Genomic DNA, 27,878 nt, shown 5'->3' with positions numbered 1-27,878 from the left:
TGAGGGCCATGTATCCTTGAGAGTACTGTAACAAGTATATAAATGTTGCATCTTCAGCTTTTTGCTATAATCTTTTGCTGATTGTTGTTTTTACATTATCTCTCATATTATAAGATATTGTTAACATTTAAGTCTATGAATTGGGATTCCCAGGGTACTTATTTAAAAATGCTGTAATAGAAATTTCTGTGCTCACAGGTTTATAGAACTCAAGGAGATTCTTTTTGTAATGCATGTTCTTGAAGCAGTATGTCCCCAAGGGTACTAATAGATGCTTTCCCCTCTCAATTTCTCATTTTAGGGGCACTAAAACCAACAATGGCATTCATGTCAGGAAAATTGAAGATTAAAGGAAACATGGCGTTAGCCATCAAATTGGAGAAGTTAATGAGTCAGATGCATGCTAAGCTGTGAAGGAAAAGAAAAAATATGTCGATCTCTAAGCTCAAAAAGTAAAAGGGCTCAGCAGTTAAAATTTAATGTTTGTTTTATTCCCTATTGTATTATACGGATATGCAATTTTATTCTGGAAAAAAGAGAATTTATGTATTTGTAAGACTTGAAATTATAATTAAAACAGCTAGCTAATCAAACATAAGCTTCATTAAGTAAAATTCAAAGACATTCTGCTTTTTATGGTTTGTGAGTTTTGCCCTCTGAGCACTATAAACCATTTGCCTTATTCTTCTAGGAAAAGTATAATGAGCAACCACTCAGGGTCACACAGTAAAGTAACATTAGCTCTTTTCAGATCTTCTCCCCATGTACAATACGGTTAGTTCAAAAATTTTTAATTTGGAATCGTATACCAATGAAAATCTTAATATTTTGCATTTTTATATACTTTAAATAAGATAGTCTGCAATACATTTTTCCAGGATTCACATCATAAACTACTTATAAATACTATTTTGTAGACTAATGAAACAAAAACAGAGCTTTTCATTTTGTTAACTAGCTTTCCTGTAAGTCATCTACAGGAAAATATTATTATAATTCAACTAATATGTGTGCTATTTTAAATTATGTAAAAATGTCCTAAAGTAAAATAATTTCTTCCCAGAAGTATGTACTCGATAACAATGCTTTGAAGTGAGAACATTAGAATAGGTGGTTGTTAAACGCTTAATTATCTGCCTTCCAATTTTTTTATTGATGTCCTAACTCTCAATACCTCAGAATGTGACTGTGTCTGGAGATAAAGCCTTTAAAAGAGGTGATTAAATTGAAAGGAGGCTTTTAGGGTGGGCCCTAAACCAATCTGACTGATACCTGTATAAGAAGAGGAAATGTGGGCACAAAAGAGAAACTGGATGCGCACACTGAGGAAAGACCGCGTGAGGACATGAGAAGGTGGGCCTCTGCAGTCAAGGAGAGAGGCCTTGGAAGAAACCAGACCCACTGACACCTTGATCTTGGACTTCTCCAGAACTGAAAGAAATTTTTGTTGGTTTAGCCACCCCATCTATGGTATTTTGTTCTGGCAGCCCTTAGCAGACTCATACAATGGTTGGTTTGTCTTTTTTAAAAAAGCTAAACTAAAAAAAAAGCCCTTTCATTTTAATCAGTTAAAAATACTTGCTGAGTGTAATACTTTTACTTTCCCATATTCGGCTTACTCATTATTGTGGTATTAAGCAAATTAACTAATTCCTACATTTCATATAGGATCATAATGTCAGGGGACTTAGTATGTATTTTATAAATGAGGAAACAGAGGATCAGAGATGGGAAAGGACTAGCCCAAGGCCAAAATTAACAAGCCCTATCCAACAAAAACCTTCCCAGTACTTTGGCCTTGAATAGAACTGGCAGGCCCCACCTCCCACTCCATGAAGCTCAGATGGAGTGACTTTGAGAGGTAGCCTTACAACACCCTTGGCATCTCCCAGTCATTTCTAGTCACATAAAGATCCTGCTCACAAGAGATGTTGTCAACTACCTCCTTTTCTACTGAAGTTTTCTAAAAACTTCTCCCCTTTCTCTGCATTCTCCATATGGTCACAAAGCTTTGGGAACATAAAAAGTAGAAAATATTGTGGGGCAGGAATTCTGGTTTCTGGTCACTAAAACACATGAACTTGCTAATGAAAAGTCTTTAGGGTATTTAAAAAACTCCACAGAGCCTTGGTTTTCACATTAATAATTGAGGGAGTTGGATGAGGTCATCTGCAGCCCCTTTGCGCTCATTACTAGGAAGTACTGAGCAATCTGCACTCCTCTGTCAGAAGTGAAGGTAGTCAAATCTACATTCCTGAAGCCTTTTCTCTTGCCACGTGTCCCAACTGACTTAATGACTTCACCTGTATTCCCTTTTCTTGGATTTGCCCATTAACTGCTTTCAAGTTGTAGACCCTCCCAGAAGTTTCGAATGGCTATTTTATGTGTTGTCCAGTAGCCAATTAAGCCGTGTTGCTGAAACAGAATGGTATGGAGGGAAACTATTGCCATTTTACTTTTTAGTGATTGAGTGAAGTTATTTAGACATTTTTTTAAAGATAGTTTGTTGCTAGTAATCCTATATGTCAACATATCCTCTTACAGAGTACCTCATCATCCCCTTAAGTAGGAGAAAAAACATCTTTTCCCTCTACCTATCTTAAATTCTCAGCTGGGGCCCTGTAAATTAAGCTAAGATAGATTATCAAGGAAAATAGAATGTTAACAAATAGAATTTATTAATATGTGAATTGCATACACAGACACACACATGATCTGTCCGGAAAAAGTTCAGCCATTGTTAATATGAGAACGGTTTACACGATATCGATGTAACCTGGCAGCCAAGGAGACTGGGCTGGAATGCACGTGCGTGGACAAGGATGACTTCACTGTACTAGTCTGTGCAGGTGGTAGACACCATTGAGTGAGCATATGTACTGTGTGGCTGTCACATTCAAAATGAGTGAGTACAGCAATGAATCTGCATCAAACTTTGCATTTAGCTTGAACATTCCTCCGTGGAAACTATTTGGATGATTTAGAAGGCCGCAGCTGTGGGCAAATGGTTATTGGAAGCTTCATCACAACAACGTGCCCACTCATGCAGAGTCTGGTGCAGAATTTTTTGGTGAAGCATCAAATCACCCAGGTGACTCAGCCCCACTAAAGCCCAGATTTGGCACCCTGTGAATCTGGCTTTTCCCCAAACTAGTCACCTTTGAAAGGGAAGAGATTTCAGACCATTGATGAGATTCAGGAAAATACAACAGGGCAGCTGATGGTGATTGGGAGAACTGTGTGAGGTCCCAAGGTGCCTACTTTGAAGGGGACTGAGGCATCATTGTCTTATGTACAATGTTTCTTGAATCTTGTATCTTCTTCAATAAATGTCTCTTTCATAGTACATGGCTGGATACTTTCCGGACAGACCTCGTACATGGGAGCATTCAGACATGAGTAACTCAAAGGGATGGTTAGAACTTGAGCTGATACAACATCTTAACAAAAGAATAATTTTTTAGAGAAGTAGCACAAAGAAAAAGGACTTTGAGTTTCTAGTATGGCAAATTGTGCAAAGGAAAATATGGGGATTGTATAGTAAGAGTATGTTCAGTTTTGTAAGCAACTGCCAAACTGTCTTCCAAAGTGGCCACACCATTTTGCAGTCCTACCACCAATGAATGAGTGTTCCTGTTGGTCCACATTCTCATCAGCATTTGGTATTGTCAGTGTTGTGGATTTTGGCTACACTGAAAGGTGTGCAATGGTATCCCGTTTTAATCACGATTCCCTAATGGCATGTGATGTCAAACATCTTTTCATATACTTACTTGCCTTTCTGTTATTTGGTGAAGTATCTGTTCAGGTTTTTGGCTCATTTTTAAATCAGGTTGTTCACTTTTTTTGGTTATGTTTTAAGGGTTCTTTGTATATTTTGGGAAACAGTCTTTTGTCAGATACATGTCTTTTGCAATATTTTTTCCCAGTCCGTGACTTGTTTTCTCATTCTTTTGACACTGTCTTTCATTGAGCAGAAGTTTTTCATTGTAATGAAGTCCAGCTTATCAATCATTTCTTTCATGAATCATGCCTTGTGTTGTATCTAAAAAGGCATCACCATACCCAAGGTCATCTAGGTTTTATCCTGTTATTTTCTAGGAGTTTTATAGTTTCTCACTTTACATTTAAATCCGTGATCCACTTTGAGTAAATTAATTTTTGTGAAAGGAGTAGTCTTGGCTTACATTCATTTTTTCCCATGTGGCTGTTTGTTCTCATACCATTTGTTGAAAAGACTGTCTTTGCTCCTGTTTCAAAAAGTCGGTTGACTATATTTTAATGTTTGTCTCTTTCTGGGCTCTCTCTTCTGTCCTATTGATTTTTTGTTTATTCTTTAACCAAGGAACACTACTTGGTTACTATAGCTTTATATTAAGTGTTGAAGTCAGGCACTGTTAGTCTTCCAACTTCGTTCTTCAATATTGAATTAGTTATTCTGGGTCTTTTGCCTCTTCATATAAAGTATCATTTTGTCAATATGCTCAAAATAACTTGCTCGGGTTTTTTTAAATCCTCACTCAAGGATATGTTTGATTTTAGAGATAGAGGAAGGTGGGGGAGAGAGAGAGACAGCCACATGGATATGAGAGAGAAACATTGGTCAGTTGCCTTCCGTACATGCCCGTACTGGGGACAGAACCCGCAACCTAGGTATGTGCCCTGACCAGGAATTGAACCCACAACCTTTTGGTGTACGAGATGACACTCTAACCAACGGACCATCTGGTCAGGGCAACTTGCTAGAGTTTTGATTGGTATTACATTGAATCTGATTTATAATTTCAGATAAATACATGTCTTGATAATATTGTCTCCATATCCATTAACGTGAAATATCTCATTTATTGAGTTCTTTGATATTTTGTATTAGAGTTTTATAGGTTTCCTTGTATAGATTTTGTACATATGTTAGATTTGTACTTAAGTATTTCATTTTGGGGTTGTTAACATAAGTGGTAAACACATAAGTGTTTTAAATTTAAATTTTCAGTTTTTCACAGCTGGTATATAGGAAAGTGATTGACTTTTGTATTTTAACCTTGTATCCTAAAACTTTACTATAATCATTCATTAGTTCCTGGGTTTTTTTTTTTGTCAATTGTTTCAGATTTTCTACAAAGACAATTATGTCATCTATGAACAGTTTTATTTTTTCCTTCCCAACCTTCTTAACTTTTTTTTCTTTTTCTTGTGTTATGGCATTGGCTAGGACTAACAGTATGATGTTGAAAAGCAGTAGTGAGAGTGGACATCTTTGATCGTGATCTTAGTGGAAAATCTTCAAGGTTCATTTATATTTTAGTGGGTGACCACATTTCTTAAGGCTGAATAATATTCTATTGTATGTCCATGCCACATTTTGTTTATCCATTAATGGACATTTGAGCTGCTTCTACCTCTTGGCTATTGTAAATAATGCTGCAGTGAATGTAGGTAAATGTCTCAGTCTTCTGCTTTAAATTCTTTTGGTTCCAATTTCTCCACAGGATTACATATTTGAAATACGTAGCAATTAACTGGGATTTTTTTTTTTTTGTACAGATCATTTTGTCAAAAATGTGTTCACAGATTTTTTTTATTCAGCCTAGACCAGGAGGAATGTTGTTAGAGCCAGGTGTTAAGAATCCTTTCTCCTTTGTTCAGAAGTTAAGGGTTTGTCTGCTCAGTCATATTCTGGCCTCTGCTACTTTGAGAGTATAAGTGACTGAGGTTTCCCTGTCACATTTGGGATGAGGTCAAGATGTGAGCCCCACATACTGCTAATCAGATATGCTCCAAATGTTGTTATCACTATTTTGGAGATGCTTAGTTCTGTAAGTAGAAAGTGAAGAGCCTGGACACTGCAGCCAGACTGCCTGGGATGAATCTGGGTTCCTCCTGCTGCGATGTGAACTTAGGCAGATTTCGAAGTTTCTCTGTGCTCTCAGTTTCCCCATCTATGAAATAGCGATGCTAACACCAACTGCATAGTTTTTAGGATTGAATAAATTCATACTGGCCAAGCGCTTAGTGTGAATTCCGGGCATAGAGCAAATGCTCTGAAGTGTTTGCTAGGTAAAATAAGGGTGGAGGGTGCCTGGTAGTACGCAGCATGTCCAACCTACTTCTGTTGTGACGAGCAGTATAGGTGGTATTTATTGTATGAGTGATTCCTCGATCTCCATGCATTTTAGGTGTTTTTAGCAGCCCGGCTCCTTTCGTGGGAAGGGTGCGTGTGTTGCATTTGAATTAGGAAATTCCACCGGACAGCGGTCAAAGTGGTTTGTACGTCTGTCGGTCAGAGTATTCTTGCACAAGCCTGTGTGTAAAGACTATTCAGTGCGTAAAAGGGACATACACCTGCCATCCACGGAGCATGGTCTCGTGAGGAAGTCTGCTCGCAGCGTTTAGGTGGAGCTGTAAGGAGCTCGAGTGGCAGCCGGGACCCCGGGCGTGAGGCAAGAGGGGGTGCTGCCCACCTCAGAACGAACCAGGGAACGTGGGCTGCACACCTTTCCGCGTGCGGAGACCAAGCTCGTGGGCACGTGTGTGGAGTAGGACAGTCGAGCCACACGTCCTCCGGGCAGCGACAGCGGCGAGCTCGGTGCGCCGTCGTAGGAGTGTCGTTTACACACTTCCTGTGGGTCTCGCGGACCACGGAGCGTTTCCGGTGCCCGCTGGAGCCGGGGTCCGAGCCCCCGCCCGCTCGCTGGCCCCGCCCCGCCCTCGCCCCGCCCCCACCCGCCCGCCCGCCGCGCTCCGCGCCGGGTGCGAGGAGACTCGGGCGCACCAAGCAGCGCGCGCGGGTCGGAGGAGCTAGGCTGGCGCCTCGGCACCCCACTCGGCGCCGTCGTCCGCCGCCCGCCCGGCGCCTTCCCCGCTCCGTCGGCCGTCGCTGCCCGGCTCTCGGGCCGCCCGCCTCCCTCCCCTCCGTCCCGCCCCGTCCTGCCCGGGTCGCCCGGCTCCAGCAGGCCCCCCGCCGCCCGCGTTCCTATGGACAGACGCACAGACACCTGCAGGTGAGTGAGAGCCCGCGTGCGGCGCGGGGGCGGGCGGGCCGGCGCGCCAGCCGTGGCCTGTGCGTCCCTTTGTGTAGGGGGCGGCCACGCCGGGGTCTGGTCTGCGTCCCCCTCGGCGGCCGCGCAGTGACCCGGCTGAACCCTCCTTTTGTCTGCTCTGGGCGGGGGAGGGTGGGGAGGCGGAGAGTCGGGACGGGGAGCCGGCCGGCCGGACGTCGCCGGCGACGGGCTTGGGGGCGTGACAGGCGGAGACCCCGGCGGCCGCCGCTCCGGTCCGCCTGCCGGGGGCCGCGCGCCGCCCAGCATCTCCTGTCGCTGCGGCGTGCTGCGCGGGGAATGCTCGCCTGCTCCTGCTTTGGGGTTTGTTTGAGGGGGGAAGAGGGCGGGAAGGAAAGAAAAGATCTACCCTCTTAGTTTCCAAGTCTTGAGACGGTTGTGCAGAGAGGTGGTTCGGGCTTAGCCCGACTCGTGTGTCTCGCTGGAGGCGCGCGGAGGTGCGTTTGGGGCGGGTGTGAAGGAACGTGCAGCGCTTCGGTCTCTTATTTATTGTTTCTAACGGAGGAGGGCTTTCTCCGAAAGACTCCCCCGCCCCCCCATCTGAGGCTGCGCACAGTGATTTGTGTTTGTTATCAAATACACCCAGAAATGTATTTCCCTGGTGGGAGGAGGTTGGGCCGGCCAGAATCAACCCAAAGTCAAAGAATGGTTGTGGGTTTTCGGGTGACTTTCTTTTCCTTTTTTTCTTTCCTTTCCTGTCTTGTTAAGATAGAGACTTAAAGGCGAGAAGTAAACGACGAACGTGGCTGTGATTTTTACAGTTTTGTAGTAGATGTATACTTTAAAGTTTGGGGGTAAAGTTTTGTTATTTCCCCAGACTCCTTATGATTAGCATGATAGAATCTTCTACCTATTTAACAGTTAATAAGTGAGTCAGGTAGTGACAGCTTCCACGGCGGAGGTTTAATTAGATTGCAGTAAACAATTACCTAGCTTTCCGTTTAGGCTGAAACCTTTATTTTTTTCTCATTTGAGATAGGGATCTTTCACAACGTGATTACCCGCCCCCCATGGTTGTGTTTTCCTTATTTTATTGTATGTATTTATAAGTACTCTGTACATAACCCAACGACTGGGTTGTATATTTAGTGAATACAATGTTTTGAAAAGTATTGTGATATTTCTGACATATATTTTTTTCTGGCTACGTTTCTTACAAGCAGTTGCTATGTATTTCAGATACTCAAATAATAAATGAAGTTGAATAAGCACTCAGAAAATTAATTTTACAAATTCAGATTTTTAATGCAGATACGGATTTATATCTTTTTATTAATTTCAGTGGGCTGCACACTTCTGGATACTTTTTATTTATTTTTGCCTATTGTGTCAAAATCCATATCGACCAACTTAAATATCACAGTTACCAAGCATATGATAAAAAACTGTTTTGGGGGCGCTGAAAACAGTTACACGTACAGCTATATGTAGAAAATGGAGGCTTTGTTAAAAAAGTAAAAAAAAAAAAACAAAAAAAAAACCCCTAAACTTGAAGGAAAAAAACATGGTGGAAAAATATTTGTTTAGGTTTTCATCAAGATACCGAAATCATCAGAAAACAATGTACAATTTAAGCAGTTTTAATTAGGCAAGCTGAGTTTTGTCATTTAGAAAACAGGTATACCGAAAATAGTGTTTTCTGGAAGAAAAACATCCTGGATTCTTGCCTTAGTTGCATTAACTGATTAATATTATTGCATGCCTAATTTTGTGAATGCCTGCAGTGTACATTTTTGTATACTTAAGACCTAGGAGAGGCAACATCTAGCACCAATCTTGCCAGCTCCCTTGAGTTGATCAAATTTTGTTAGTTCCTGCTCTGCCAGTCTAGATTAGATAAATGAATTTAAACTCTGCACAAAGGCATGGAGCTCTGTACCAGTTGCTGGTAGGCCCCAGAGCAAGGTTCTTTCTTTTCCAATAAGGATGGCCCGGAGAGGATAGCTATTGAAATTTGTTCAGGCTTTATTTTACCCTGAATGGTGGGTTGGAGTTCTAAAGTTCTCCCAGAGTTTCAGCTCTTATACACTCTTCATCAGCTCTTAGAAGTATTAAAAAAGATAAGCTAACAAATTGAATTGCTTGTTTATGTATGTATTTACAAGGCCATGAGTCTTAGTGATAAGGGTTAACAAAGAGTCACTGTGTAAACTGAACAGTAAGAGAGTGTGGCCTGTGTGGAGAAGTGCTTGGCAAAGTTGTAGCTGTGCCTAATAGTTTTCTGGGATTGGCAGTGCAGCTGGCTATTTTTTGTTGTTTGGGTTTTTGACTGTGATGTGTAGATACTAATTTTTTGGGTTTTGTATAATTAACATTTTGCTGTAATCAGAGGCATTCCAGGGAATCTTACATATTTTCAGCTGATTTTCCTTTTGGTATGTTGTTTAGGAAGGCATATAAAATTATTTTTCACTTTTCATGGCTGACATTTCTTACTGCTACTTTGAAATTTTAAATTTGTATAAAGTTGTATTTTAAATATAGCCGAGCAGTATAAACAGACACCAGATTCTTTTTTTAAACATTAAGCTGTCCACAGTTAAATTTAATAGGCTTAAAAATCCGTGGGCTTTTCTAGCCTTTTCCTGTTTGTTAATTCTCAATGTGGTACCTTTAAAGGCAACTCAAAAATGTTCCAGTTAACATAAACTGGAATCCTCAAATGACTAGTATTATCATTAGTAATAACCAAATGGAAAGCTGAAAAGTAACAATTTTACTTTTTAGAATAGATTTATGTCTTTCAAGTCCTTTTTTTGTGTGCAGTTTTTGTTGCCTGGTAGGGAAGCAGGTCTGACTGTGAGAGGGACCTCTTATTCTTGCCTTTATAGTCCTGCATTGTTTAAAAATAGTGCAAACGCTTGCTGCTTGCAGAAAATGTAGAATTTACTCTTGGATTAATATTCTGCTACCAGATGTATGAGGCTGGCTCTAAAGTGGCTTTCTCTCTTAAATACTGTCAAAAATAGAGAAGCTGAAGATTGGAGAGAAGCCATTTATTTTGAACAGTTTATTTTCTGACAGTTTGTGTTTGTAAAGAAACCTGTTCATAATATTACTTTAAGAGATCTGCATAGTTGCTAGCAGAAGCACCACAAGTTTTTTTTTCCCTTAAAAAAGTCCCTTCTGAGCTTAATTCTTACATGATACTTTTGACTTGCTTTTGATTAGTTGATTTATGGGACTTTATTTACCAACATAATGGGAGAATTCTTTTGCTACCCTGAAATTACACTCTGCCTGTGCACTGGTCTGTTTCCTAGGTAACAAATGCATTGCATAGATTCCATAATGAGGACTGTGGTTGGCTAGTTACAGTGTAAATTCTGTTGTTTGGTAAAGCTTAGTCTCAAATTCAAATAAAGGTCAAGAATCCAAAAGTACTGAAAATGCACAGTTTTGAATTTTATTTTGTATTCAATGTCAACAAAGTTCATACTTTCCTGGAGAAAGGCACATTATGCAGCGGTATTCGAGTTTGTTGCAAGTCTTACACTTGAATAGTTGGAGAGCTTTTTGACTTTTTTGTATTGGTAATACCAGTGGCTCTAGTGCCAAAGAAGATATATTTCAGAAACACTTTATCACACTTACAACATAGAAAGCAAAGGGCTTTGGTCTATGTCATCAGTAACTGGCCCTTTTGTACTGAAAGAAAAACTCACGTTTCAAAAGATAAATTGTGTAACTTTATGTAAAATACTCATATAACTTTAAAAAATGGTAAGACTTAAAACACTTAATAAACTGTGAAAATATTAAAAGTCTTATCATAAAATCACACATTTTACTCTAGCACTTTTCCTTCTGTCTGCCTGAACTTTGCCTAGCAGCAGGGACGGGATCTCAGAATGGCTTTCCCCATCACCCTCCTCTCCGCTTGAAATCTACAGCCTCTGTCACTCCAGATCCAGGGCAAGAAGTAGTGTGCAATTGCTAGTAATTATTATGTGTTTGTTAAAAAAAACTAGAATCAGAATTTCATTAATACCCATTGCAAATTCTTTTCATTTGATGCCTGAAAATGTTTCTTGTTTGTTAATCATCAAGGATTTTGTTAGCTGAATATTTTAGTAATTATTACAAGGAAAAATTTTGTTAAATTTCTTCTTTTGAATTCTAGAGAATATCCATAGTTGCCTCCCTTACTTTCCCTTGCTTGGATGGATTGTTTTTGGATAATTTACCCTTTTAAAGTTAATTTTAATTTCAGGATCAGGATATATTTTGGTTGGATTTGCTCTTGGTTTTCCTCAAACCAGCACTACATTAAACTTTTCTAATTGCAAATATTATATCCTTTTAGTTTTCCCTTGTAAATATTTACTATTTAAAAACATTTTAATCATTGCATTATTTCAGTCATAACCACTACATATCAAAAACTACACTTTCCTGTGCTGGCTGGGTAGCTCAGTTGGGTAGAGGAGTGGTCCCGAGCCTTTTTGGCACCAGGGACTGGTTTTGTGGAAGACAGTTTTTCCACAGATGGGCTGCGAGGGGGGGAGGGGGGGTGGCTTTATAGTCTGCCACCAAATGCAGCATAATTGTCACTTGCCACTCACTGATAGGGTTTTGATACGAGTCTGTAAGCAATTGATTTATTATGGTCTCTGTGCAGTCAACCTTCCCACCTAATGATAATCTGTATTTGCAGCCACTCCCCAGCGCTAGCATCACCGCCTTAGCCCTGCCTCAGATCATCAGGCGTTAGATTCTCAAAAGGGGTGTGAAACCTAGAGCCCTCGCATAGAGACTATGTAAATGAACAAGCATTACTGCGTTCTAACAAAATTTTATTTACAGAACCAGATAGTGGGCTGGATTTACTTCACAACCCATACTTTGCTGAATCTTAATCTATTGTATTCTGTTAAAAAAGTGTTGTCAGATTCTGATACCAATATGATTTTCTTTTTTAAGTAACTTTATTTTTTTGCCCAGATGTCCAAATCACTTTCATTTTGGAAGGCCAGTAATTTTATCAGACTATGTCTTAAGTGTTGGCTCTTCTCTGATAATTTTCCAGATACACAAGTGTGTTTTATTATGTTGGCTCAAGTATTTTTTCAAAAAAGTATTTTCATCAGTTATAGGTTTTAGTATTTATTGTTTCATTGTTACCATTTTTTTGTGGTCTCCTGTTACATGTATGTTGAACCTTCTTTGCTTGTCTTTTATATCTGTACCTTTCTTTAAATCTTTTAAGCTTTTATTTTTGCTTTATTTTTGCATTTTTCCCCTTTTTATCCTTTAGTCTCTTTGATATACTTTCTCTCTAGTAAGTTTAGTGACCCTTTTAGTTTTGTCTCCCTTTCTGAATTTTTTCTTTCCTAGTCTGTTCTGAACACTATCATTGCTTCTTGTAAATGCTTAATTTATCTGTTCTCTTTTTTAGTTTCTCTATTTTTGATATATGCGTTCTTTTCCTATCTTCTATCATTTTCTTAATTTCTTTCAGTTTTTTTTTAATCCTTACCCAGGGATATGTTTATTGATTTGAGAGACAGAAACATTGATGTGGGGGAAAAAAATCATTTGGTTGCCTCCTGTATGTGCTCTGATCAGGGATCAAAATCACAGCCTATGTATGTGCCCTGACTGGGGAGGGAACCTGCAGCCTTTTGGTGTATGGGATGATGCTCCACCCAACTTGGCCGCCTGGGTATATTCTTTGTATATTCTTGAATAAGTATGAATTTTTTTGTTATCTTGGAAAACTTTTTTTCCCCTATTCATCAAAGGGGAGAGGTATCTGTGTAGGTATAAAAAAAGGTAGGATATGCAGTAATTTCATTATTAACAGCTTTTCTTAATTATCTGTTCTATAACGTAACGTGTTAAGCCAATATACAGGGTAGGGCAAAAGTAGGTTTACAGTTGTGAATACATGAAATGGAGTTTATTCTTGTACTATTATTTATTAATTATTGTATTAATTTTCATACAAACAACTGTAAACCTACTTTTACCCCAGTCTGTATATTTGTTGCAGAGAGTTTACATCTTTTCTAAATTACTTGGGTTTTTAACATTCTCATGACAATTCTGTTTCCATAATATATACATTTTTTGTTATTTTGAGAAGACAAAGAGCTCTACATTCATGAAATTCTGTATAACTAAAGTTTATCTTGAGAAAATTTAAGATTTTAATCTTTTGGTAGAAAATGTTCTCCTTGTGTAGTTTAAGTAAAGGTGGCAGGTCAGTTACTTTTGGAAATTTGCTAGAGGAATTCTTTTCTGGCATCTGAATGAACACAAGCAATTTGACAGAATTTATCAAGAGCCATAAATGTAGTCATACCCATTTATCCAGTACTTCTACTAATTGAAAAGAGAAGAAGATACATATACAAAAACATGCAACAAAATGGAGATCGGGGTTCCCGGGCTAAATCTGGCCTGCCGCAGCCCAAATCTAGCCACAGCCATTCGTCATAGCTGCTTCTGTGCTGCGGTGGCAGAGTTTAGTTCTTACAGAAACCTTGCAAAGTGGAAAATAGTTATTCTCTGACCCTTACCAGAAAAGGTTTGTTATTCTCCATTAGAGTATCATATGGAGTCATGAAAGATTGGCTATACCGGTATATCCACAGTAGTGGAATTATTAGATAAATCCTGATTGATACAAACACTTGACGGAATAGGATGTAACCATTCAAGTGATTATAGCCTGGATAGCTGGAGTGCCGTCCGGTAGAACAGAAGGTTTTGGGGTTTGATCACCGGTCAGGATGCATACTTAAGTTGTGGGTCCAATCCCCAGGCAACAGATCAATGTTTCTCTCTCTCTTTCTCCCTCTTTCCCCCCTCTGTAAAAATCAGTGAACATGAGTTCTTGTTCTCATGGACAGGGACAACAGTAGGAGTGGGGGATAGTGTGGCAGAGGGGATGGGGGAATAGGATAAATGGTAATGGAAAATACACAATAAAATAAAAAATAAAACCTCAAAAAATAAAAGGTAAAAAATAAAATTAAAATCAATAAACATATCCTCCGGTGAGGATTTAAAAAAAAAATAAAATGATTATAGAGATTATCCAGCAAACAGTTATTGGGCATGAGGTACTATTCTAGTTGCTGGAAAATTAATAAAGACAAAAACTTCTGTCCTCATAGAACTTTAATTTTAGTAGGGGAGATAAGAGAATAAAGAGAATAAATATATAAAATAACATACCAGGGATAAGTGCTGAGATTTAAAAAAAAGGGAGGAAGGCATGTATAAAATATTTCAGGGTCAGGGCTTGACAATTTAGATTGACAAAGAGGCCTCACCAAGAAAAGGACTTAAAGTCTGTGAAAGTGCTTGACTTACAGGTCGCTGGATGAAGAGCATCTCAGGCAGAAGGAACAGAGTACACAGGGATAAGGGACTTGTGCATCTGCAGATTTTGGTGTCTGCGGTGTGTCCTGGAACCAGTCGCCTGTGGATACCAAAGGGTGACTGACTGTGTATACTTTATAGGGTTGTTTTGAAGATGAAATGAATTCATGTGAGTAGAGACATAGGAGAAATTATTATTGAGATTAAATATCTACAAGGGAAGGTTATTTGCCCGCTAGTTATCAGAAAGTTGAGTTCAGCAAATACTTGTTCTGTTGAAAGTCTATGTCTGCTTGGACTTCTTAGGTAACACATAGTAATTTATTAAGCACAGTGGTTCCAACTCATGTGCTGTTTTAGCACATATACTATACGCCTTTTATAGATGGTTATCAACTTTTGGAGAATATTTCAATAGGAGAAACACTGTGACTTTGGTGACTAGCTTTTGTGGGTCATCTGATGAAACATGGGGCAGGCTGAGTGGTAAAAGGCATTCAGCCAGCTCTGGGAAAGATTGCTTTTGTTTATTGGAGCATGTGGGAACTTTGCTTTGTGAGTATATAGGTCAGGGCGCCAAAGAACTCTAAACAGATACACACAGTGGTGAAAGGAGATCAAGGAGAGAGTAGTGAGTGAGGATGTAACCCAGTCCTTTGAACTGTGCCACCAAAATTCTGGTATTTGAGTGTCCGCCTTTCAGAGAGGCTGAAGATCACTGACCTCACATAATGGATATAGTTAAAAACTAATATTTTTTTTTAGTTTTTCTAGAAAATGACTTAATTTCTAAAATACATGGGAAAGCTTTTGGTCAAGTCTGAAGTATGGAAAAAATGAAATTTAACTTAGAGAATACTGTGGCACTTCGGAAAATTTTTGTGAAAAATATTAGGTACATTTTTCTTTGTGGTATCTATTTTAGTGAAGGATAATTTTATATACATAGCATGTCCTGAAGGTATTTTGGGTTTGTGACTATTTGGGGATTGTATAAAATTCTATTACTTTACACTGGGAAAAATCGAAACTCTTTTTACGGGGATGATTTTGTTTTCTTCAGTACTAAGTCTTCAGAAGTTACACTAGCTCAAGTTGCTGCTAAAAAAAAAAATGGGTGGTTAAATGCAGATATAGTCAGCCATGTTTCTGCCACACTAACTCTATAAGAAAGTTTCTGCCTTCCTTGCAGAATCATGGAGTGTAACTTAGGGTGTCTGTAGGCACATTAATTCTGAATAGAACACAAGGATTTTGCTTATTAACTAGAAGTGTGGTAGTTTTGGTAGTAAGTTGCTAACAGGACTCAGGTTTTTATATTCTTAGTAGTACACCCCTGTTGTAGCAGTCATGGTATTTAATTGAACCTGTAGGTCCGTTGTATTTTTCCTAGTCCATTAAAATGAATGGGAAGACCTGAGATGTTTTTTTTTTTAAAACGCAATTCAATACTTGTGATTTAGTTATTAGTTAAGCTAAAGACTTTCAGAAGCATTTGAAGGTGGGAGGGGGAGGAAACCATACGTTTACAGAGGCATTCATGGAACATGAAATTGTGACACCAGATTAGCCCATTTCTCCCAGCTCTCTGTTGATACACCAGACTCTGGTCCGAGGAGTAGCGTGACTCAGACTCTCCCTGAACACTCTTGCCAGTTATGCACGTAATTAATCTGGAGTGCTCAGGAAGGATGTGTGGAATCTCTCTCTAGGTTTTAAGAAATGACAGTGGTTGAATGTTTTAGTGTGATTTTTTTGAGCAGAAATTTTTGTTCTGTGTGATAAATATGCAGTATTAGCACCAAGAAAACTACATTTATATCTACTGGGACACCAATCAAATTTTCTGTACCTGCAAGATCAAAGTTTGTCTCTTTTGTCTTTGATATTTCTTAATCGTTTTGTGGATTTTTGACCCCTGTGAGAATCAGCTAAAAATTTTGGATTCTCAGAAAATGCCCATTTGTATATACAACATAAAATTTTTTATAAGTTTTAAGAAATAATGTGGATCACCAATGCATTGTGCTAACAATCTCTATTTTGTGTAATTACATTTTAGCATATGATTTTCTTCTAAGACTAGAAACTTTACAAATTTGAGAAGGATTTAGGTATGTGAGCTTATGTGCTTCCAAGGAAAATTTACTTTTTTGGTGAGGAGACAATAACATGTAGAACATGGCATTTTTCCATCAGAAATTCATTTAAACTGTTGTTTCTGATAAATGTACTAGTAGTGTGCATCTGGCTAAATTCTCTGCACTATAGGTTATTAAGAAACAGTATCTTATTACTCGTGCATTTACAATGGCAGACTGGCAAGGAAATACTAAAAAGTTTAAATTTTCATTCTCATTTCTATGGAGGAATAGAGAATGGAGGAAGAGGAATAGAGGGAGAATTCATTATATCAAGCATTACAAATAAGCATGTATTAAAGCGGCCAGATACGATGATGGCACATTGGTGGAACACCCCATAAAAGATAATTTGCATGGAAGATGATTATTCAATAGGACTTTAATTTACAAGAAACATCCCACCATTTAATTGAGCCCTTTTACACACACTGCTTCGCTTCAATAGATTGCATTTGCTCCCTGCATATGTACAATGCCATAAGGATGGTTAAAATCTGATTCCGTCTAGCCGGAAGGTGAGACAACAGCTGAAAGTCATGTCATAAAAACATACATTATTAAATACTTGAGAATTGTTTTTGAAATAGGTTTTCCGTTGGCTGGTTTATACCATAAAGCTGATTGTCTACTTTTTTTTTTTCTAATAAGATTTGTATAAGATTTTTTGGCCCTGCTGGCCATTAGTTAAATTATATGGTTCAGTTTAAAAATCTCTCACTTTTTATAGGCCATTCATCTATATTGTACTTTTATGAAATGAGCAAATATAGCCTGCATTTGTGGTCATTATCAAAAAAAAATTATTTGGTGATAAAGAAGACACTAAAATACGCATTTCAACAACAGCTAACTTGTGATTACAATGCCTAAAACAATAATATATGGTAAAAAAAGTAATGTAGCTATGTCTAATGTCTTCTCTGTCTGTAGAATAGTGTATATATAATGTATGGATAAACTTTATCATACAGAAGGAGTTTTGGATGAGCTTGGGACTGACTCCTTGTGGATGTTCCATTCTTGAGACATTTAAAATAAGCACTGTTGTAAGAAGCCAGGCCCATTCTTAAAGAAGAACTCTGAATATTTGAAATCAGGAAAACACTGAAGGCCGGCCTGCAGGTTCAGGATATCTGTTACCACCATTGTCTGGGAGGTCCCAGCCAGTGTAGTAAGATGAGGCAACAAAAGGGGATACGGGTGTTTTAAAGAAAGCCCTATAAGTGTTACCATTTGCAGGAATAGTGATGGGGTTGAAGAAAATAAGGAGAAAGTCTGAAGTGGTGAGATGGGAGGCTGAAACATTTTCTGCAGGGTGCCTACTATGGTTTTGGTGCATGAAGGCTTTCTGCTGAAAGTGAAGGGCTGAGGGTAAAATTGGGCAACGAAGAAGAATGAGAAGAAAGGCTTTGGAGTGGCAGCTGTGATGAAAAGTTATTTGGAATAGCTTTAAGACTTCAACTGGGGGTGAATTGGTATGAAACACTGGAGTCGGGCAACGGAAGTTGGTTCCTACGAGTCAGGGTGATTTGTGGATTCTCTGAGCATGGAGCAATTGATTACCTGTATGGGCAGCTAAGAGGTAGTTCAGCCCCTTTCACAAAGATTTACTCCTGAGATTTGATATTTGACTGCATGAAACACTGAAGTTGGAGATATTGTAGGATCAATTATAAGTAAGGTAAGGGGGAAAGGACGGATGAAACTATTTGAGAGGAAAAGCCTTGTTTTATTTTTTTTTAAGATTTTTTTTTTTTTTTTTTGAGAGAGGGGAAGAGAGGGAGAGAAACTTCAGTCCCCCCTGCCCCCCCCCCCCCTCCATGTGCTCCAGCCGGGGACGAACCTGCTACCCCAACTTGTGCCCTGAGATCCAAACCAGCAACCTTTTGCTCTGTGGGATGGCACTCAACCAACTAGCTACACTGGTCAGGGCTGTGTTTTATTTTTGTAGTGGACAGATCTATCAGTAGGTCTCTGATTATGTACCAAAAGGCCCTGATGGTAATCCCTCCTTCCTAGGTTTGTTGTGGAGAGCGACTAAATCAGATGTGACGGTAGGTATGAACCATTTCTCACAGTGCCCTGAATTTAGTTAAGCTCTTAGTAGATACCTGCTTAAAAACAAAAGCAAAAATTCACTGCTGTGTGAACCCATTATTCCCAGATATTTAAGCAATCTTGTCTCTCATACATCTTTCAATTCTCAGCATCCTTAAGCTTTCTCTTTGCATTGGTCTTGGCCCCATTCCTTTAGTCCTGACTTTGCATCCTGAGAAACCTCTGCTTGAATTTGCTGCTCCTGGTACCTCTTTCTTCAACAGCCAGATTTCTTAGATAAATGGATTATATATAGTGCTGTCTGTTCTATCATTAACTCTCTTTAATCCCAGAGAATTTGGCTGCCTCCATCTCTCTTCCACTTGTAGTCTCAACGTAGATGATAAACAGACAAACAACTAAGTAAACTATCAGGTCATAATGATTGCCGTAGAGACAAGTAACTCAAACTCAAGGTGGGAGGATAGGGAGTGCCAAGCCACATGTGAGGTTTGTAAAGGCCTCTAATAAGAGGACACTTAAGCAGATCTAAAGGAAGTGAAGGAGCAAATCATGCAAATATTTGGGGAGAAGAGCATTTCAAGTAGCCAGTGCAAAATTCCTGAAGTGAGGGCAATGTTGGTGGATTTGAGAAAGAGCAAGGAGGATTTTGCAGATGGGACAGAGTGACCAAGAAGGGAGATGTCAGAGAGGTAAGTGGGTAGATGTGACATTGGGAACAGATGGAAGTGGTCTTCTGATTGCTTCTATTTCCTCTGTGAGAGTGAGGATGGAGCAGGAGTTAGGGGTTTGAAGAGACATTCAGTCAGGACAGTGGAAAGTGAATAGATTCGAGCAAATTGTGTTCCCAGACCAGCAGCATCAGTATCATCTGGGAATGTGTTAGAAATGCAAATTCTTGGGCCTCATCCCAGACCTACTGAATCAGAAACTCTGGCGGTGACGGGAAACAATCTGTTTTTTAACAAGCCCTCTGGATTATTCTAATGTACAAAAAAGTTTGAGAACCACTGGACTAGGGAGGTAAATACAATTACTATGTAGTCCTGAGGACCCGCTAGAGTTTAATGGTCTTAAGTTTGATGTGAAAATAGTTTAGGTTATACTGAAGAAAGGGATGAGGGAATTGAGTGTGTAGTTTTAAGTGACAGCCCATGAAATCTAAGCTGCATAAAGACCAGAGAGAGGATGGACGGGTCAGTGAGGTAGTGAAAACAGGACAGGATCCATCGACTTAGGTCTCAGCAGGTCAAAGAATAGGTTAGTGAAAAAAATTCAGACACAGATCTGATTGATTCCAAATTCCAGGTATTTTCCCTTCAGCTACATGTCTTCATAATAAGTGTTTCCTGACTTTACAATTGTAATCAAAGCAAATAATTTTGAGTCAGAAGTTTTGAGTTCAAGCTATTGTTGTCTTGCCTTGGGTAAATCACTTAATCCTCTTCCAATATCAGTACAGTGGAACTAAAAATACCTAATAGCTTAGCCTTACAGTTGTTCAGAATTTGAAATGAGAGACAAATGTATGAAAATCTTTTTGTAAAATATGGAGTCCAATTTCCTGTTGGGACTCCATATTTTAGAGTCCAGTTGCCAATTTTCCATGCCCTCCAGTCTTTTCCACTCCTCTATCCTGTATTTTGTTCACATAGTGTAAAAAACCTTGCTTCATGGCTATGATAAAAGTGTGAATCTTATAGAAAAGTAACAAAAGCAGCATTTATGACTATTGTTGTAATTACCTGCCTTGTGATAACATTTTATCTTAAAAATACATTAGACTTATGTTTCTGGCCAAGGCGGAGTAACTGGGAGCTAATTAATCATTCCACCTGTAGTAGGGTTCTCCAGAGAAACAGAATGTATAGGGTGTGTGTGTGTGTGTATACATCAACGTACACACACACACACACACACAACTATGTGAAGAGATTTGTTATAAGGAATTGGGTCACATGATTATGGAGGCTGAGAACTCCCAAGTTCTGCAGCCAGTAAGTTGGAGAGCTAGGTGAACCAATGGTATAATTCCGGAGTCTGAAGGCCTGAGAACCAGGAGAGCCAATGGTATAAATTCTGGTCTGAAAGCCTTTGGTAGGCTCAAGACCCAAGAAGTGCCAGTGTTTCAGTTTGAGTTTGGAGGTAGGAAGACTGATTGATTATTCAGTTCAGCAGTCAGGCAGGAGGAGTTCCTTTTTACTCAGCCTTTTTGTTCTATTAAGGTCTTCAGTTGTTTGGGTGAGGCCACCCATGTTAGCGAAGTCAATGTGCTTTACTCAGTCTACTGATTCAAATATTGATCTTACAGAGAAACACCCGCACAGACACATCCAGAAAAATGTTGATGAATGCCCAGATACCCTGTGGTCCAGTCAAGTTGACACATAAAATTAACCATCATACTGCCTGAAACAACTAGTAAACAAGATAGAATATATTAAATGAGATTTTTAAGATACTGGATATTAGGCAATGAAAGGACAGTGATCTCTGAGAGATGAGAAACAAATAACATGAACCCTGAGATTACCCCAGTTTACCATCTGGAAAGGGTGTCTAGGCTGTAGTGCAAGGGGGAACCCAAGTGGAGGCTGGCAGTCTCCCTAAGTTGAGAAGATGGGGCTGGGAGTCTGAGGAAGCCAAGGTAACTAGAGGTCATAGGAAGAAGTAAAACTCTCTGTTCGCAGATGACATGGTCCTATACATAGAAAATCCCAACAAATTCACAAGAAGGCTTCTAGATCTAATAAATGAATTCGGTAAACCTGCAAGGTACAAAAATCAGTTGTACTTCTACACACAAGCAATGAATACTCGGAAAAGGAAATTTAAGAAAGCAATTCCATTTATAGTAGCATCTAAAAGAATGAAATAACTAGAAACAAACTTAACCAAGGAGGCAAAAAGACTGGTACACTGAGAACAAAACAGTGCCGAAAGAAATTAAAGATAACCTAAATAAATAATATCCCATGTTCATGGGTAGGAAGACTTAATATTGTTAATACATATGTGAATATTACCCAGAGATATCCCTATCAAAATTGCAAGAGCCTTTTTTTTTACAGAAATGAAAAAGCTCACCCTTAAATTCATTTGGAATTGCCTGAGGCCCTGAGGAACCAGAACAATTTGGAAAAACAATGAAGTTGGAGAACTCATAGTTCCTGATTTCAAAAATTATTACAAAGCTATAGTTATCAGAACACTGTGGTATTGTCATAAGGAAAGAATGGATGGTCCAGAAATACACTCATATCTAGAACTAAGAGATTTTTGACAAGGGTGCCCTGTTCATTCAATGGGAAAAGAATAGTTTCTTCCAACAAATGGGACAACTATATTTCTGTACACAAGGAAATGAAGTTGGACTCCTGCCTCATACCATATGTAGGAAAATTAACTCAAAATGGATCAACAACAACATTTCAAAGTTAAAACCATAAAACTCCTAATGAAAATATGGACAGCCAAAGAAAGCAGAAGAAGTATCATTCTTTGCTGATTTTAGTTTGTGGTTTCTCTGTTGATTGCTCTGTAAAACACGTGCCTTTTGCCAGTCTGTGCTATTATATTTATTAACGTGAGATTTAACACAAATTAGATGTTTATGATGTCTGAACTTGGGCTCACAGCATCCCAAACTGTTCAGGATCCATTTGGAAGTTTCATGATCTACTGTAGTTTTTGTACTATAAGACGCAAATCGGGGGGGGGGGGGGAGGGTGCGTCTTACAGTCCGAATGTAGCCTGCCTGGCTCGTGGGCCGGGCCAGTGGATCAAGTAATTTTTTTCCCTATTTTTCTACTCTAAAACCTAGGTGTGTCTTATGGTCCAAAAACACAGTAGTTTTTCATTGTTGGTTATCAGCAGGACATCATATTCTTGTATTTAAATGTAATTTCACTGTAGCAAAAGCATTATAAAAGACAAATATAAGTGACTTTTAGGTTTTTAGGAATTTTTTGTTTTGAATTATCCTTGCGACTCCTGAATATTTCCTTAGTGCTTGTTTGCGTTCCTTAGTATTTGGTATATAGGTGCTCAGCGATTATTTGTGGAATGAGTAAATATTGTGTAAGGCGTCGTGATCATGAAAATAAATTCCAAATCTTTCTGTTCTTTCAGGCATTTCTAGCAGATACATATTATTGCTACAAGTAATGACAGTGGGGAGAAATGCTCATGTACTTACTGGAGTTCAAAGACATTTTTGTACTAACTTCTGATAAAGCCGTAACTACATGGGAATAATTTGATTCCATTGGATTATGTTCACTTAGTTATTGGATTATTAAAGCATTTAATTAGTATTTCAGTAAGTGTTGATATAAATATATCACCTTGTCTCTTGTTCTTAATTGTATAATATTGCAGGCAGTGGACCAGTGTAATAGAAAATAGAAAAGACAGGGCAGGTAAACATACCATATTCATTAATTCAGCCTTTAGCGGTGGCTTTGAGTAGAAGTGCTACCTTCCTTTGCCAATAAGATAATGCATGTGATATAGTCTCAAGTAACTAGAGACAGAATGAAATTGATATTTTTCATTAGTTGTGCATTATTTATCATGCCTAATAAAGCAACAGCATATGCCTGATGCTTTAACTTACATGCCCCTAAATGAAAAGTATTTATTTTTGTCCACACATTTGAATGATCACTGTTGGGCATAGAATTCTGGTTTTAAAGAGCTTTCCCCTAAGAAAGTATAGACCATCTTTGTTGTCTTCTAGTATTTCATGTTGCAGATAAGGTATCTCATATTCTGTTTTAGTGCTGTACCCTTAATTCTGTCCCCAACAATAGCCACCCACGTCTTAACCTTGTCCTGTATGTTTAGTGTATCTGTTGCCTCTAAGTAGCTCTAGGACCAGTTTCCTTTTCACCCGAATCACATTTGATGTCTGTCTAGTCTCTGTTCTTCATACACCCATCTTAGCTCCTGGTACCTTTGAAGGAGCCAGGATTCCCTCTTCCTTGGTTCCACACCATGGATATGATTGGCTTGATGTGTTCAGTCATTCATATCACTTGTTTTGACCTTGGACCCTGACCATGTTAGGGACGGTTTCCTCATTTCCACTTACCATATCTACTTTTCTGTGGCTTAATCCTTGGTTATCGCTGTAACAATGATCCCTTTCCCAACCCTGAGTCTAAAGGTGGGCAAGTGGGCAGAAGGACTTGGTTCAGCCTAGAGTGGGACAGCTGCTGAGGGCATCACTACAGGAGCTTATTCTCATTGTGTGGATCTAACATCCAGCATCTGCCTCTTGGTCATAATAGGTAGAATGGAAATTTGAATCCATATGGTCCAAACTGCTTTTATAGCAAGTGGATGGTGGGAACACCTCCAACTTAACAGGAGTGGGTTGCCAGAACTAGCAAGGTACAGGGTTATGTGATGACAACTAGGCAATATGTTTTTTACCCACAACACAACCCCTACCACTGTAGCCACCACCATCACAGCTACCCCTCAGAAATTGATTGTTTTGTACTCAAGACTTCCACTTTGAGAAGTGACAGTGAGAATCAGATGCTAAGGGTGGAGGGTGAGCCTGGCAGGATGCTGAGACTTTTCAGATTCATGTATAATTGAATGTGTTGATTTTAAAGCACCAGCAGGTAGACCTGTGGTTTTGGAAGCTTTGCCCTGGATTAAGTGACATTTAGGCTATTTTTTAGATGTGCTCTCTGGCCTGGAATTTCTTCACCTTGCTGTATTGTTTTTGAAAGTCCTAGGTAAGATAGTTGAGAATTTCATAGTGAAATATTTTGTGAAAATGATTAAAAGTGAACCTTTGCACAAATCTTTCTCTGAGGTATATGTATGAACACATACTCTAGTGTCATTTTAGCACAGGTTATTGTATGATTTCTAGTCTAGTCTTGCATGGAACTGGTCTCAGTCTTACCAGGCACTGTTAGGTCAGCTACAGGGGGGCAACTGGAGAGGGGTGGGAGCATTGGCTCACTGTAGACTATGCTCTGAGATGCCAAAATTAGTAAATAGGGTCAGTGAATCTACAAAGTAGCGGGGGTGGGGTCAGGGAATAGAGCTTGTGTGGATGAGGAGTGTAGTATACTCTAATAAATAATAGCTTCCATGTATTGAGGACAGACTTAGGAGCTGAGTTGAGAGCCGAGTCCACACCAAGCCTGGGGGCAGTTAGCTGAACTGGACAGTGGCAGTTTTGCAGAGAGGAGTTTCTTAAGCAGTCTTTTTGCTCGATGTGATGTCAGTCTTTACACATATTATCTTTCTGTAGTCATAAATCTAAGGTTCTGTTACTATTATTTCTCTTTTGTAAATGTGAACATTGAATCTCAGAGTTTGCGAATGGTTCCAAGTTATACAGCTAGTAATCACTGGAGCCATGATTGGAACCCTGTCTGTCTGATGCGAAAGCTTGTGCGTGGTGTATTGAACCACTGTGTGTAACTGATACGATCCATGAGGCAATGTGTATCTGTAACTTTTTTTGAATTTGCCTTGAAAAATGCTTCAGGTTTGTTGCACTTTGTCTTAACAGACTGAACAGGAACTTTGCCCCGAGTGGAAATCTGCGAGTAGCTCTGTTAAGATTTGAGGATGGAGTGAGAGATGGTAGGTTCATTCAACATCAACAGTGAATCTGAGCAGGTTGCCAGATGGTGCACATGAGCCCACACCACACATATGATGCCATTTCAAGCGTGTTGGCTTCTTTCAAAGGCCAGTTGTTCCATGTTCATAGACTGCTGACTGGTGGGATTAGGAAAGTAAGTGTGGCTGGTTTAGCAGCACAGAGAAAGCTCAGTGTATAAACGTTGATGAAATTGTTAGTATTTCTTTCTCTATATAAAGAAAATGCTAAAACAAAGCCCAAGGTAGGGCTGTGTGATAAGTGGGATCTGGTTCAGATGGCTTTGTTTTTATTTGTGGCCCTCATGGGGGGTTAGGCGTTGTTCATGTGGGGAGTTGTGTTCCTAGAAGTCACTGCATATATCACATATACCCCAAGCGGGGAGTATGCACAATATGCAGCCATTCCAATAGGTTTAAGGCAGGACTCTTGAGTAAGATTTCATAACCGGGGGAGCCCTGAGGTTTGTAGGTGATTACAGAGGTTGTGAGCTATTCTTACTTTGGGGCCATTGACCTACGCCATACTCCTTGCTACCCCCCGCTCCACCCCCACACATAGGGCTTTTGCTCCTCTTGTTCTGGCAAACTTTTTTTTTTTTTTACTCCTCCTAATGTGAAGTTTTTTTGAGTGTGATAAGTAGATAGAACAAAACTTAACAGTGTAACCATTTTTAAGTATACAGTTCAGTGGCATTAAGTGCATGCACATTGTTGTGCTGCCAGCATCCCCATTATTCACAGAGGGCTGCTTTATTTTATGGTTCCACAAAAAAGTGAGAAACCTTCCTTCATAAAGATGTAAAGCAGAGTTGTCCTGCAGAACTTTCTGTGGTGATGGAAGTGTTCTCCTTTGCCCTGTCCAGTATGATAGCCACGAATCACATTTGGCTGTTGAGCACTTGGGAAGTAGTAGTAAGGAACGGAAATTTTAATTATATTTAATTTTAATTATTTTAAGTTTCCATGGCCCCAGTAGAAAAGGGTTAGTAAGTCTAGTAATGATCCCGATGCCTCCCTGGAACCTTAGGGTTGCTGCAGGGTAGGGCTTTGATGCCATGAAAGGAGTCGGGGCTTGCCAACTGTGCTAAACGCGGGTGGCGTTTTGTCACAGAAATAACAATAATAATTCTAGTTGGCAGTGTTATGCAGCAATATTAGTTCTATACTTCTGGTTAGCAGAGTGGGCTAAATGAGATTTTTGTGGGTGCCCTGAGAGCCTAATTACTTTATGTATAAAATTTGTTTTTATGATAACATCCTCATTTGTATTCTAAACCAATTGATTTACCATCTTTGGACCTCGATCTTTTTAAATAAAGAGACTTGCCCTGTGTTTTATATTTTGTTTCCCCAAAATTCCCTGCACAGAGGGTCACAGCACGTTGTGTATATATAAGGCTCGGTACATGTTGGCTGTTTCACTGGTGTGTCAGAAATGGTTTCATCAGTGAAGGTATTTGGTGAGATATTCTATATACTGAATAATCACAGAACATTTTACTGTGCTGGCTATGAATTGACATTTGACACATTTCCTTTTCTCCTTTGCTCAGTTCCAATCAGATTGCTCATCTTCTCAGGACAATAAATGCTACACATTCTCTCCTGGAATCCACAGCAGTTGACCTCCCTGTAAGCATACAAATCTTGAGAAAATGAGCCTTTCCTGTGGTTTTCACTTATTCATAATGGTTTGTTCCCAGTAATGGTAGAGGTAGACCGATTCTGCGGATCACCGGTGGTCTGTTCATTGCCTGAATTATTTGGCTGTTCTTAATGATGCCATTACTCCTGCTTTATTGGTGTTTATTGCTGCAATTATTCATATGTGAAAGTAATTTTGCCTAGTACCTATTATATGAAGGGGAATTTATTACATACTTCTTTTTTATGTAATTGTCTAGTCCTCATAGGATTCTACAATTTTCCTTTTTTTGAGTGAGAGAAGCCACACCATGTCCTTGATTGTTGTTGTTATTTGCAGTCTAATTACATTACATAAGCAAAATACAAAAAAAAAAATAGACCCTCAATTTAATGAATCTGGGTGAGCACAGAGGAGAAGAAATAGGACAAAGGGGTTTAGTGGCTGTTATTTGGGACCTTGGGAGTGGGAGAGCTTGGAAAGCTCCTTTAAGTTTTTATTCTGATATATCTCGATCTATGAATTCTCCCAGTGCCACCCTAATCATTGATTGCCAGGGCTTTTGGTGTTCCCATAAAACTACTGTATTTTTCAGACTATAAGACACACCGGACCATAAGACGCACCTAGGTTTTAGAGGAGGAAAACGGGGGGTGGGGGGGAACCCGCTCCACTGCTGCCCCCACCCCGCCCCCAGCAAGCCAGGTAAGCTACATTCAGGCTATAAGACACACTCTCCCATTTCCCCCCCAAATGTGGGGGAAGGGGGGAGTGTGTCTTATAGTTTGAAAAATACTGTAAGTTGTTCTACAAAGGTTGAAGGAAGGAATCCCCTTTGTATATCTCTGGGAGGTGGTAAACAGGTTGGGGTCACTGCTTCTGTAAGCCTTGGGCGGTATTTGTGATCAGCTCATTCAGGCACTAACATGTTTATGTACCAACCTTTTCATCTCAACTTTTACACAGATAGCATTGTCTAGGCATTAAGACACTTTCCTTCCT

At 39.3% G+C, this 27,878-nt stretch overlaps 2 protein-coding genes across 5 annotated transcripts in view; both read left to right on the top strand.

Moving 5' to 3' along the window:
* The window catches only part of HSDL2 (hydroxysteroid dehydrogenase like 2), a 60,762-nt gene extending 57,419 nt beyond the window's left edge, over window positions 1-3,343 (top strand). Inside the window, exon 11 of the mRNA XM_024562189.3 lies at window positions 302-3,343. Coding sequence (XP_024417957.1) covers window positions 302-414 — 113 coding nt within the window. The 3' untranslated portion in view covers window positions 415-3,343. The remainder of the gene's footprint in view (window positions 1-301) is intronic.
* Window positions 3,344-6,756: 3,413 nt separating this feature from the next.
* Window positions 6,757-27,878, top strand: part of KIAA1958 (KIAA1958 ortholog) — a 107,947-nt gene continuing 86,825 nt past the window's right edge. For 3 of the 4 annotated variants that reach the window (XM_053921754.2, XM_053921756.2, XM_053921753.1), the window contains exon 1: window positions 6,757-7,001. The gene's annotated coding sequence lies outside the window, so the exon portion shown is untranslated. Of the gene's footprint in view, window positions 7,002-7,331; window positions 7,362-27,878 lie in introns of those variants that run through there. The other variant, XM_045196756.2, reaches the window with a different exon arrangement.

Source organism: Desmodus rotundus, chromosome 1, assembly GCF_022682495.2.
Source record: "Desmodus rotundus isolate HL8 chromosome 1, HLdesRot8A.1, whole genome shotgun sequence".
Taxonomy (NCBI): Eukaryota; Metazoa; Chordata; class Mammalia; order Chiroptera; family Phyllostomidae; genus Desmodus; species Desmodus rotundus.
The sequence above is the reverse complement of the archived record's forward strand: the minus strand, read 5'-3'. Positions and strand labels throughout refer to the sequence as shown.